General features: G+C 36.8%; 1 protein-coding gene across 15 annotated transcripts in view; it reads left to right on the top strand.

The window, feature by feature from the left end:
* IKZF2 (IKAROS family zinc finger 2) overlaps positions 1 to 14,279 on the top strand; it is a 204,151-nt gene that overhangs the window by 175,259 nt on the left and 14,613 nt on the right. For all 15 annotated transcript variants that reach the window (XM_061383952.1, XM_061383980.1, XM_061383900.1 and 12 more), the window contains 2 exons: positions 5,395 to 5,532; positions 13,969 to 14,112. In XM_061383952.1, the coding sequence (XP_061239936.1) occupies positions 5,395 to 5,532; positions 13,969 to 14,112 (282 nt within the window). The remainder of the gene's footprint in view (positions 1 to 5,394; positions 5,533 to 13,968; positions 14,113 to 14,279) is intronic.

The raw sequence follows: 14,279 nt of genomic DNA, 5'->3' as shown, positions 1-14,279 counted from the left end.
CATAATATATTTGTTCATGTTTAAAAATTACAGTAGGATAATATAAAAATGTTTAAGATACCTATCTGGAAATGATGTAATTATGAATATTTTTTTGGTAACTTTTAAAATTTTCTATGTAGATGCATTGCTTTTAAAATTAGTAAAAGATGCAGCAAAAACCAGTGAGAGGAAAATATTTAACAAGTTAGGAAATGACGTCATTCATGAAAACACCACTTAGTAGTCCTTGCTCTTGAACAAATCATCTTACTAAACTCTTTGAGGTTGCAAAGATATAAGACACTATTTCAATTTCTTAAGAAACTCAATTCTTAACACAGGGGTTAGGAGAACCAACCTCCCCTCCCTTGCAGTGGAAAATCTACCTATAACTTTACGTCAGTGCTGCATATCCAGGGTTCCGTATTTGTGGAATCAGCCCACTTCAGATTGTGTGGTAATGTTGTTGCTTTAGTTGCTCAGTCATATCCGACTCTTTAACAATCAGGACTGTAGACCACCAGGCTCCTCTGTCCATGGGATTTCCCAGAGAAGACTGCTGGAATGGGTTGCCATTTCCTGCTCCAGGTTGCAATTTCTTTCCTTCTTCCTGACCCAGGGATCGAACCTGCGTCTCCTGCATTGGTAGGCAGATTCTTTACCACTGACCCACCAGGGAACTCTGTGGCACTGTAGTGTATATATATATACAGAAAAAAAATATCACATATAAATGGGCCCCTGCAGTACAAACCAGTGTTCATGAGGCAAATGTAACCACATATAACTCAAGACAGAATGTTTTAAGTTTCCCAAGTGTGTACAGTTACAGTTCTTTAGTGAGAAAGATTGCTTATGGACAGAACATGGTTAGGGAGATTCAAAGGGTGAGTAGGATTTCAAGAGGTAGAAGTTGTATGAAGCCATTCCAGAAAGAACTAAGACTCAGAAGTGTAAAGATACAGGGTAATCTGGGCTGGATCCTGGGATAGAAGATGGAATGTTTCCTTTGGGACCAGAGTAGGATGCTGATGCCAGGTACAGGGCTGTGGACTTTGTTCAATAATGTTGTTGAGGAGGGGAGTAAATAATACACAAGGAAAGAGAAGACCTGCTTTGAAGTCTTATTAAGCTCACTTGGGTTCATGATAATGAAGACTTTTACTCAGATATTGGTTCAGAGAGTGAAAAGGGAGGGGTAAACTTGAATAATAGTTTGGATGTGAGAAATGAGGTAGGAGGCAGCAGTAGTGGTTCCTTGTCATGAGTCCGGTTTATTAAAACAGTGGTAATTCTTGCACAAAAGACCAGTCGGAACAAAGAAGTAATTTCGTAGAAGAAGATAATGTTGGATATATTGAATCTTAGATTTCAGAGAAATATGCATGAGGCCATGCTACAAAGGTATTTGAAAGGAAGAATCCAAAATGCAGTTATTCAGCAAATACATACTGAGCACCTCTTATGTTTAATAATACAAGACATGCTGCTGCTTCTGTGCTCAGTCGTGTGTGTCTCTTTGTGACCCATGGACTGTAGCCCTCCATACTTCTCTGGCCATGGTATTTCCCAGGCAAGGAGACTGGAGTGGGTTCCCGCTTCCTCCTGCAGGGGATCTTCCTGACCCAGGGATTGAACCAGCGTCTCCTGCATTGGCAGACAGATTCTTTACCATTGCACCTCCACTATAATTCCAAATTGAGTAAAACACAACCTCTGTCTTCATGACAGAGCTTGTTGTTTGGATAAGAGAAGCAGAGATCAAATGGATAATTACAATGCAATTATCAAAAGTGATGTGGACAGAGTGCTGTGAGAGCACAGAGGGGAAACTATGTCCTTGGTCATACCTTCCCATGACCGTGATCACTTTTAAAATATTTGTGACAAATAAAAGCTTCCAAACAGGGGGAAATTATTCAGGACTTTATTTGGATATTTCATAGAAATGAAGGCTTAAGAGGGAAAAGTGGGAGACTACTGTTCTAAGATCAAAACCCATAGGTTCGTATATATTTGTCAGGCAGGAGAAGGTTGAGAAGCCAGGGAGTGAGGACCCAAAAACTGATGCCAGAAGCTAAAATCAGAAGATTCAAGACTAGTGAAATTTTGATAGCTCAAGGAATTAGGAAGATTTAGGAATGATTAACGGAGAAGGCAATGGCAACCCACTCCAGTACTCTTGCCTGGAAAATCCCATGGGCGGAGGAGCCTGGTAGGCTGCAGTCCATGGGGTCGCTAAGAGTCGGACACAACTGAGCAACTTCACTTTCACTTTTCAATTTCCTGCATTGGAGAAGGAAATGGCAACCCACTCCAGTGTTCTTGCCTGGAGAATCCCAGGGACGGAGGAGCCTGGTGGGCTGCCGTCTTTGGGGTCGCACAGAGTCGGACACGACTGAAGCGACTTAGCAGCAGCAGCAGGAATGATTAAAATCTACTAGCACATCAGAGACTATGGATGACTTTAAAAAAAAAGTTTCAGTAATACTAAATGAAGCTGTTTCAGATAGTGAGACTGTGTAAATAATAATATTTGTAAAAAGAAAAGTAGCAAAAGAGTGGTCCTTTTCTGTGTATATACCTATGTTATACATTTTAAGTCATAGAGTTGATAACTATTATACAGTTAAACTCCCTATGTATAAATATTTTCATGACCTTGATTTTTAGGAAATATGGGTGTCCACTAAGCCTATTGTAATCATTTCATGATGTATGTAAGTTGGATCATTCTGCTGTACCCTTTAAACTTACGCAGTATTGTCTGTCAATTATATCTCCATAAAACTGAAAGAAAGAGAAAAAGAAATATCAAAGAACTGACAAGAAATGATCTTGTAGGGATAGAAGAGCCATAGGATTTGGCAGGGACTGTTGATAATGTTTGAAACAATTTTCAAAAAAGAGTAGCAGGAACACAATCTAGACTTTGAAGGAGCTAAGAACATGAGAGTAAATAGAGATGATGGCAGTTCCCGGAAACACTGTCTCTCCTCTGCCCTCTGCCCATCCCCATTATCTAACTTCTGTTTTTTCTTCAGCTATCAGCCTAAATGTTCAACCTCAGGCAGACCTTCCCGGCCAATCTTCTCAAACTAAATCAGGGTACCCATATTATACTAGCTTACCGTTCTTTAGATCCATAGAGTCTACAATTTGTAATGTATTGCTTGTATATTTCTTTAATGTCTGTCTTCCTCGGTAGACTGTTGTTTTCATGAAGGTAGGCACATGACAATTTTCTCTCCACTTTACATTCCAACCTCATCCCAGGGTTGGTACAAGGTAGGCTTTCTGTAAAGATGTATCACCTGAGAGAAGTATATCCAAATTTCTTGGATATAGAATACTTACACAAGATGTGAAAGTCCAGCCTGAGACCTAATATGTGGATTGCTGGAATGGAATGCAGATGAAGATTTGGGGAAATGGAGAGCGGTTTACTCAAATACCTGTTACACTCACAGAGAACAAGGATGGGATGAAAAAGCGAGTGATGTTTTTACACAAATTGATAACAAAGTAAGAGAAGCTGATGGGATAGAGTTCTACAATGAGAAGGTTAAAATGTATACTGTCTCTTTTTCCTTATCTGGGGAGTTGGGTGTTTATAAAGAGTTGTGAGCCAAGGCGAGTGGACTGGAACTATGTTTTAATTAAGTTAAAAAGGTGTCAAGTTGCTTAGAGAAATAAGAGGAAGAAATTATCAGAGGATATGTTCACAGTAAAACATAGGTATCATAGGACACAATACAACAGGATTACAAAGGGGTAGACAGAGCTGGTGGAACTAGTTTATAGTGGGCTATTAAATACAGTGTATATGCTTAAGTATTAATTGCTCAATAGACTTGTTCAAAGCAAATTCATCAAAGATTTTTGTCATATGTAGCCCCAAGCCACATGTCTTGGAATGCAATTACCTATAAATATATTTATATCATTTACACTAATGTTTTTGACTAAAGTATTTCTTGTATTTCCTAATGCTGTCTCTCACAGTGCCACAACACTTCATGATATACAAAGCTACCTGGTGTTCACTTCCCAGAAATTCTTGGTTCTGATGAATAGAAGTTACTTTGCCTGGTATTTTTAGAAATGACTAATCCTGCCTTAGATAGTTTTGTTTTTTGAGACAGTTTAGAAAAAATTGTGACTGTGAAATAACTGATATGAGTTTATATGGCCCTCAAATACAATCTAAAGGTTTGTTTGGTTTCTTAAATCAGTGTAGTGAAATTTTATGTAGCTGTGAATACCTTGTCTTGTTCAAGTATTTCAGTTTGTTTATGACCAGTATAATAGCATGGGTTTGTAAAGGACCTGGAATTAGGGATGCTTTCTTGGACCATGAAAAAGAGTTGTCTGTCTGTTCTCTGAGCGAAAAAAAATGATTCCTAAGGGAGTCTAATGAGCGCAGCTCGCCTGATTCACTGTGTGCTTTACCAAGGGCTCTGCCAACAGACGCCCTGGTGTTTTATGGATTTTCTGCATCCATTCAAAACAAAAAATCAAAGTATTTTGTGATACCCTTGTGAATAGTCATACATTAAAACACACCTCTTTCCCTAAATGTGTTTTTTTTTTTTCTTCTTAAATTTTTAAAGTTTTTTTCTTTAATGTAAACACTGAAGTAATTTACCAGTATCATGAGATATGGCTATTAGAAAGTAATTCACTTCCTGAATGTGAAATACATAATTAAGTATCACTATCGTTGTATAACTAAATATGTTAGGCTTCAGTGGTTATTGTTAATAACCTTAACTTAAAGCACCTACATTCTTGGTAATGTAAGAACAGCACTGCGGTGGGAGAATAAACTGTTGTGCTGCATAGTTTTGCATGTGTGAATAGTTATTACCAAGGTGGAAAGAAAAGAGAAACTGTCCTTTTATCTGTATTTTTTCTCATCCTTTGAGTTCTTTCTAGTCTTCTTGGTATTGGTGAATAACCTTTTCATTAGTCAATGACATTTCGAGTTGTTGCATTTTAGTTTCCCTCAGTAAAATCCTCTATCCTTAACCCAAATAAATAAAAATAATTCTCATCATGTATCTAGGACACTCATAATTTGTCTTTTGAATGAGTCAAAGCTTTGAGAATTGTGTAAATGTTAAGAGTCTGATACTTTGAAGACTGATCATCAGCCTCTCCTGATGTAGGAGACAGCACGATTTTGATTCAGTATTTCCCCTGTCGCCAAAGGTACACTCTGCCTTTGCTTGCTGTCGCTTAATCTTGGTAGAAGTTTATTATCTTTAATCACCTAAATCGGAGTGTGGAGGAGGAAGAGATTTAAGTCTGAAAAGTATATAACTGCTTCCTCCAGACTATCAAAAGTTAGCTGGTAATTTTGCTTGGACTGAGACCCGACAGCGCACTAATCCTGAGTTCTCTTCACAGTGGGTAAGCCTCACAAGTGCAACTACTGTGGCCGGAGCTACAAGCAGCGCAGCTCGCTGGAGGAGCACAAGGAGCGCTGCCACAACTATCTCCAGAATGTCAGCATGGAGGCTGCCGGGCAGGTCATGAGTCACCATGGTGGGTAGCATGGCGTTCCCCGCTTTCATTCTCCCCTGCTGCTTTGGTCCTTTATTATGGGTTAAACAGTTCTGTCTACCCTTCAGCATGAAGGTAAAGTTTTACTCTGTTTTAGAGCAATTGTAGATCATACTCACTTTGTATGGGATTTCCTTCTTAAGTGCTTGAAATTAGTTAAGCTTTGGGACACTTTGCAAACAAGCTATACTGAGTTTTGACGATACACCCAGTTTATTTCTGATAGCCTGTGTTTGAATTAATATCATAATGGCAGATGGCCTTGAATACACCAAAGGACAGTACTGTTTGGTCTTTTTCGTTCACTGCATCAAATAGTTCAAGATGGTTTCATGTAAGTCTATAGGTTTTCTAAAATAAGTAATTGGTTACTTGTATATTTACATGTCTCTTAGGTAAGTAATCGGTGATATAATTGAAAATGTCTCCAGTTTGTCTTGTGGTTTATCTTGGAAGTTACTGATTTTGCTTTCTGCAAGTATGGCAAACAATCTAGACCAAAATTAGGGACCACTGCCCTCCACAAAAATCAAAACCCAAACAAAACATCTGGACCTCCACAATACACAATAACAAGTAGGCAAGCAGTCCCTCAGGTTTATTCAACTAATCATTCTCTGTTACCAAATTCTTCCCTGGTGATCCAGTGATTAGAACTTTGTCTTCCAATACAGGGACTGCAGTTTCAATCCCTGGTCGGGGAGCTAAGATCCCACATTTCTCTAGGCCAAAAACAAAACAGAAAACAGAAAAATATTGTAACAGGTTCATAAAGATTTTTAAAATGGCCCACATCAAAAAAATCTTTAAAAAACTCTCTATAACTAAAAAGTAATGTTAGTCAATCAGCCTCACAAAGTGTTATGAATTTTAATTCTTTAGATTTGGAGCATCTCTTTGGTCCTACAAATTATATTTTTATAATGGTTGATTTTATTATTCATATAAGCATATACAAAAATGGTAACTTACTGATACATTTATATCTTTCATTTAGGAAAGATTTGGTCAGTATTAATTAGTACAGTTGAGAAATCTTATAGTCACTTTTATATAAGCATCTCTTTTGTATTTCCAGACAGCTCAAGGATTATTTATGGGAGATTGTGGAACTGTGGAATTGTGTTTATTGGACAGCTAGTGATTACTTTTTGATGAATCAGAAATTTTTTCAGTTACTATTTTGTTACATTGAATAATTGAAAAGTTTATTTGTTTGAAGGTCATTTATGTTATTAATTCTGTCATTATTGTGACTGAGTCCTTTTGTTTTTATATTATTGTTAATTAACATTTTTGAATTGTTTTAAGTCTTTGTAAACTTGGTATTGTAAGCTTGCATTACTGGGCTTATGATGGCAACATAGGATCCAGAGCATTAAAGTTAAAATTGTGAGGTTAAACTGCACAGGGAGTACAGTTTGAATCCCTGGTTGGGGAGGACCAGCAACTCTGGTCTGGCTGTGTGGTGTGTGTCTGTGTTACTCATAGTCTTGGTGTGAGAATTCAATGTGATTGGATGGGCAATGAAAGCCCAATAGTTATTTTTACTATTTCAGGTAATTAAATATTAAGAAATAAATATTGCACCCCCTATAAAGTTATGTTACTTGTGACGTTAATTAGACCTTTGAGGTTTCATTTACTGAGCACATTGTTTCTGTTCAAATTGTTGCTTTTAGACGTGATTTGAGGCAAGGTAGCTGATGGAGGCTTGGGGCATGCCAGAGTTTTCTAGGACACCTTATGGCACTGCTACTAATTTTTCTGTGTAATGTTCTTTCATTGTGATTTTGATATTTGACTGGATTATTAGTTTTATGAACTAATTTTCCATTCACAGTTATTTATGAAACTGTGTTGCAAACACATGTGTATATGAAATAGAATCTCTCCTTAAAGACCATATATTTTTCTAGGCAGGTAAGGCATACATAAGTAATTATAGTCAGCATGTAACTATCTTTTGAGAGATTAATCGGCTATAGAATATGTGGTGCCAAAAAATTTTAACAGATGTATTCTGGGGTAAAAAGAGTTCTAAACAGTTGCAGCCTCAGCATCAACCTCTGTTGCCCAGGTTGGTTAGCCTTTGACAGGCAAAATGCCTTTACAGATGGTTTGAAACTGGAAGAGTATGGAAAATTGGAAAGACACTGGGGTACTGGGTAGGGCAGGAGATAAAGCAAGATGGAGTGTGTGTGTCTGTGTGGGACGGGCACATAGGTTTTGGTATCATTTATAGACCCAAATATTTGTTCTTCAATAATGGATGGAGTTTTAGCCATCCAATATAAACCATATAAGTTTATATGACTGCTATTTCATGCTGCACTTTTTCTAAATGTGTTGCAATAATAAGTTGAGATTATCCTTAACCTCTGCTTCCTTTTGTTAACGTGTAATGTCTGAGGTAGGAGTTGATAATTGCCATAAGAGAGACAGTATAGATAAAAATGCTACTAGTGATCATCATTAACCTGTCTCATATACACAGCTTGGCATGTATCTTGTTTTTGCCAGAGCCACAGTGTCTAACTATTCTATTACACTGGGTCTATTATTTTGCCTTTTCTTTTAGCTGTAGACTGGGGATTGCCATCACTGTGGTCACCCATTAGCTCTTTGAAATTAATGACTATTCTTTCCTTTTCATAACTGACATTGTTATATTTCCTAGCCTCTCTTTCCCAAAACATTTTCGTCCTCATGTTGGCTTCTAGTGAAGTCTGAAGTCAAAGAGACTTTCTTTCACTTCAATTCAGGAAAGCGCCTATCATGGGCTTGCTGTGTGCCAAGCTCTATGGAATGTTCTGAGAATATAAAGATACACGGACATAGTTTTGTTCTTATATTTGTAGTCTCGTAGGAAATACATAAAAGATAAACAAAATGAAGCAAATGCTCTAATAAAGGTATATAAACGCTTCTCCTGAAGCACAGATGCAAAAGTCACCTAACTCTAGAGAAATCAAGGGAAGTTTCTTAAATGAAGTTTTTGCTCCATACATAAGGATGAGAAAAAATTGCACAGATCAGATTCACAAAAAGTATACATCCCAGGATGAGAAGTTGTCTTAAGCTAAGACTTAGAGGTATAAATAAACATTAACAAGTTTCTGGATACTGAACACAGTTGGAGTTCAAGGGATGGTAGGAAATGAGACTAAAATAGTAGGTTGTGATGCAGAGATAGAGTTTTACGTGCTAATCCAGTTTTTAAATTTCACTGGGGTAATCTATGTCTTCTAAGAAACAGCATCACCGATGTAGAACGTAGGATAGATGCCTGACTGGAGTGTGAGGAGAGACTAGGAGTGAGAATGCCAAGGAAAAGATAAAGAGGAGCAGCAGGAGAAAAGTATATATTTACAAGTTTGGATCAAAAGTTCTCAAGTTTGGTAAAAAGGAGGAAATTAATGACTTGCAGTTTTAGAAGTAAAGATAAAAATGAATTGAATTTTATGGCAGATTTTCTTATTTAAAAGTTATTTTATGCTCATTTTTCAAGTCTTCTCAGCTTGAAGAAAAAACTTTAACAAGCGAAGTATGTAATTAGCTTTTCCTCCTTGCCTGAAGACAAAAATGAAACTGTGAACCAAAAAGATGGCCAAGTTTAAAGCAAGAATGTATATTCTTAGGTCTATGTTTTGAATTATTTGGTAAAGGGAATTTCTTTATTGCAAGGATGGATGCTTAATTGGTAACATATAAACTTCCTAGTAAGCTTCTTTCACTGGTTTCTAATGAGTGACAGCATTTCAAGATGTTTGTTTAGTAAACATCCACTGATTCTTATTTGTCTCACATCATCTGAAGACAGAGTCAAATAAAATGCAGTCCCTACTTGAGGTCGCTTATCAACTATTAGAAGAAAAAGACCAGTCAACCAACAGTTACAGCACTGAGTGATAAGCATTATGGGAGCACAGAGGACAGGTATCTAAGTCACAGTGGGTGTCCAAGAGGAATTTCTAGGGAAAATTATGTTTGAGTGGAGTTTTGAAAGGCAGAAGAGCAAGCTGCTGCTGCTGCTGCTAAGTCGCTTCAGTTGTGTCCGACTCTGTGCAACCCCATAGACGGCAGCCCACCAGGCTCCCCCGTCCCTGGGATTCTCCCGGCAAGAACACTGGAGTGGATTGCCCAAGCTAAATAAATAGAAAAGGGTGTTTCATGTGGAGAGAACAGCAAGTATAAAGAAATAGAAATCTAAAGGAGCATGGTGGGTTAAGGACCCCCATGTACTTATGTATAATTAGAGCCCAGTTGTTAAAGGCAAGAAAAATTGGAAGGTGATGAGGCCTGAGAGAGACAGTGAAGGACCTATTGTGCTAAGCAAAGAATTTTATGAATTTTATTCTTTATCCTAAAAAATATTATTATGCTTACATTTCATTGCTAGAAATGTGGGCAGGAGATCAGAAGAGTCAAGATAGGACCAGGTAGACCATGGCAACAGTCTCCTGATTGGTTGAGTTGGGCCTAGTAGCCATCAATATTCAGAACACTTAAAACTATAAATGTAGCATCTAAGACATTTGGTATCTCCATGAGTGCATATCTGAGGAGGGAGGAGGAGACTGGATGAATGGGCAAAAATCAAGGATTTGCCACAAGTCTCTAGTATGGATGACCATGTAGATAGTGCTCTTCACTGAGATGGAAATTAGGAAAATAAGAGAAAGTTTAGGGAGGGAAATAGAGATTTCAGTTTTTGAACAAATTATCTTTTATGCACCTGTGAGAGACAGCCAAGTAAAACTGTCTAGAAGGAAGTTGAATATATAGATCTCAAGCTCTTAAGAGAAGTCTCAGTAGGCAATAAAGGTGTGGAAGCCATCCTTATATAGGTAGTAATCTAAAGTAACAGGTTTTATAAGGTTATATAGTTAAGTATGGAATTAGACATCTAGAGAAAGACAAGGACACATTAAGAAGGCGGGAAAAAGAAGCTCAATGAAGCTGTGTGTGACTAGAGGATGGGAAAATGGAAAGAGTGATTTCAGGTATGGACACTGTCCACTGTTGTCAAGAGTATAATCAAGATAAATGAAAAATTTCTTTTTATGTTCTTCAACATGGAGAGAATGTGTGACAAAATAGAAGACATGTGTTGTCTTTATCATACTTGCCCTTCTTCTCCTGTAGTTAACAAAGCTTCCATTTTCCTTTCGAGAGCTGTCCTCTCCTATTGGGAGAAGGCACAGTGGGACTGTCAGTCGAAGCGCCCTACCCTCTTCTGGGGGATGTGGACATGTGACCTAATCTAGGTCTCTCAGAGTATGTCTTCCTGGAATTTGAAATTTGAGTGGATTGTTTGGCAAAATAGCAGTGTTGGAAACACTCATATGGTTCTATCTTTGTGATTTATCAATATGATGAGATAATGAAGTAATGCAAGGATAAATACATTTTATGCTGGTTATAACTTCAAAAATAATGTCAAGAAAGATATTTGGTTATGAAATTTGTTCTAATAAGTGAAGTTGATATTTTTTTAGCCTAGTTGAATGTCACACAATACTATTAATACATTGCTAACTAGAGAACTTGTTTTGTGTTTCAAGTAATGTATATCTGGAAACATTTTGATGAGTTGCACCCAGATTCATGAAAGCAAATAATTGAGATTAGTTACATAATATATAAAATGTATCAGATCTTCTCTCAGTGGAAACCTTAAATGTATTTCAAACTTGTTTATACAAAGTCAATACTCAAATAGTGGCTAAGAGCCCTGCTCTGGGTCATACCACTTAGGTTCTACCTAGATATAAACACTGAGAAAATGGTTCAATTAAGTTTTTTTGAAAAAATAAAAACACATTGTAAATCAACTGTACTTCAATTTAAAACACAGTGTAAATGAACTGTACTTCAATTCAAAACACATTGTAAATCAACTACAATTTCTTTTTAAGCACAGTGAGAAAATTACATCTTTGGGTCTTTGTTTCCCCATCTGTAAAATGGAAATGGTAATTGCACCTGTCTCAGGGGGTTGTTGAAAGCATTAATTAGATTATCAAATGGAAAGCCTTTAAAAAGTACTTAGTATATAGGGTGAATCTGTTGTTTTTATTATTGCCAGTATGGTAGAAGCAAGACTATTATTTGATATGTAAAAGTCTGTTGTGAAGTAGAAGTAAGACCAGAACTCTGCCAAAGTCATTGTTTTCAGTTCACATGAGCTTCATTGAACTTGGGACAAATCACCTGAATTGAGGTGGATGTGGTGTGGGACAGTTCCCACACCCAGGTTTCGTTTTGAGTGTTAAATGTGTGCAAATGTGAAAATTCAAGGTGAGACTTGAGCAAAACTGCCAAGTTCTAGACAACTCATTTCAAAACTAATTAGTATATTCAATTTTGGGGCAAACCCTGTTAACCAGTTTTGCTGTTTTTTAGCAAAATTTACAACAACAAACATTTTTTTCTTTCCTTATTTTATTTCGGATCTTGGTTCATGACATATTTTCATCTTGGGCCCGTTCATGGCCTGTATTTCAATTAAATAGTTATTTTTTTGATGATGTAGTAAGTGACCATGAATTCAACATCTAAAGCAAAAGTTAAAATTTTGACAATAATCTATATCTAATTATATGAATACCCACCATATCTTCCTGGACCCCCTTACCTGAATTCCTATCGACATTCATTCTTTAAGTTTGTTTTTTTTTTTTCTTATTCAGTTGTTCCTAAGAGAGGACATGTTTTAAGTAATGTCTAGGGACATACTTTTTGCATTTGTATATCATGAATTATAGCAGTATACAAGTGTTTCTTTGTTTGTCTCATCTTGGAAATTTTTCCAAATTAACATTAAAAAATTATAGGATCCCTTGTCATTAAAATAGAGATTGAAGATTGAATTTTTCTGGCCCATCCACCTGCCTATTACTAGGTTAACCCAAAACTTAGATTGAATGTCGATATCTTTAAGCAGGTCAGAATTACAAAAACATCTTCTGATGCCATTTTTCATTTCTTCAAAATCTATAACCTGTATTGGTTATTAAATAGGTCACCTGAATTGTGCACTGGATTTTCTTAACTTTAATCTCTTGCCTTCTTACTTGTAGTGTCTGCCCCTATAAAGGATAATGCATTGTATTTCACACTGTAAAGCTATCATTCTGTAAATCATTTTACAGTGCATGATGAACAAGATATCCTGATATGAAACCTTTAGATTTCCAAACAGTGCTAACACAAGTTCAATTGTTAAAAAGTAACAGTAATCAAGAAATAGTAAGTTATGGTCTTTTCTGCAAATGTTGGTTTTAATCCACTGATCAGGCTTCCCAGGTAGTGATAATGGTAAAGAACTCACTTGCCAATGCGGGAGACATAAGAGACTTAACTTCAGTCCCTGGGTCGGGAAGATCCCCTTGAGGAAGGCATGGCAACCCACTCCAGTATTCTTGCCTGGAGAATCTCATGGACAGAGGAGCCAGGCGGTGCTCTCCAGTCCATAAGGTAACAAAGAGTCAGACATGACTGAAGTGATTTAGCACACACATGCAGTCTGTCTCCAGTGTTACTCTATCTTTAAATATCCTTTGAAAGTATTTTTGTTCAAAAATAACTTTTAAGTTCTGTGTCTATACCATACATGTCAGTATCTCATGTCAGTATCTATGAGCCAGTATATTAACCCACAGCCACTTAGACAGATGGGATGAAAAGGGAGCAGCGCAGGAGAGTTTATGTCAGATGAATTAGAGCAGTAGTTTAGTGAGCAAATATGCCAATTTGGAAATGGATTCTTTTATCCTGCTGAAGAGCTCTTTTTAAAATAAATTACAATCATAAAGCTGTCACCGTTTACTATGCACGGACATGTTCAGAATCGGATCTCCTTCATGAAGGCTGCTTTGTGCAGGTAGGTAGCCACAGCCAACAGGGCTCACAGCTCTTTCAGCTCATCAGATAGAAAATCTGCTACAAGAAAATACATGGGTGAAAAAAACTGATTAAATATGCTGCTCTTCTGTGTGTCTGTATAAGCTTTCATCTGAAACAAGTTGACTTGCTTAAATTGTTTTAGAAAAATAAACTCCAAAAGCCTTGAGAATAGTGCAGTCTTAAAGTTAGTATTGATTTTAATCAGTGTTAAAAAACACTTTCAGAGGAATAAAATGAGAAAAAGAACATGTTGGCCACCAGTAGTGGCAACAGTGTATGTCATTGATCTGAGAGAGACTTGGATAAAAACAAGTTGTGTGTGTGTGTGTGTGTGTGTAAAATTAAAAGTATAGTTTAACATTAGAGGTTATTCTTTCTAATTGCTTTTATTCTAGCATGCTAGTTTTTATGTTTGTATAACACATGTTGAGGTGGAAAGTCCATCTTTGCATATTTTTAAATGTTGAAGAAATTATCAGATTACATTTTTTGTATGGTTTTATATAGTACCTCCTATGGAAGATTGTAAGGAACAAGAGCCTATTATGGACAACAATATTTCTCTGGTGCCTTTTGAGAGACCTGCTGTCATAGAGAAGCTCACAGGGAATATGGGAAAACGTAAAAGCTCCACTCCACAAAAGTTTGTGGGTAAGCATTACAAAGGATTTTATTTCTGTAAAAGCTAATTTTAATGAGCAAAGGCATGTTCCCATGTATATATGAATATATATGGTATGTTTCAATTCATGAAATAAATGGTCATCTCTTTTCCCCATTATACTACACACAAAGTATGTGTGACATTACACACAGAC

This window comes from Bos javanicus, chromosome 2 (assembly GCF_032452875.1).
Source record: "Bos javanicus breed banteng chromosome 2, ARS-OSU_banteng_1.0, whole genome shotgun sequence".
Classification (NCBI taxonomy): Eukaryota; Metazoa; Chordata; class Mammalia; order Artiodactyla; family Bovidae; genus Bos; species Bos javanicus.
Note: the sequence above shows the minus strand (reverse complement) of the source record. Positions and strands in the feature narration are given on the sequence as shown.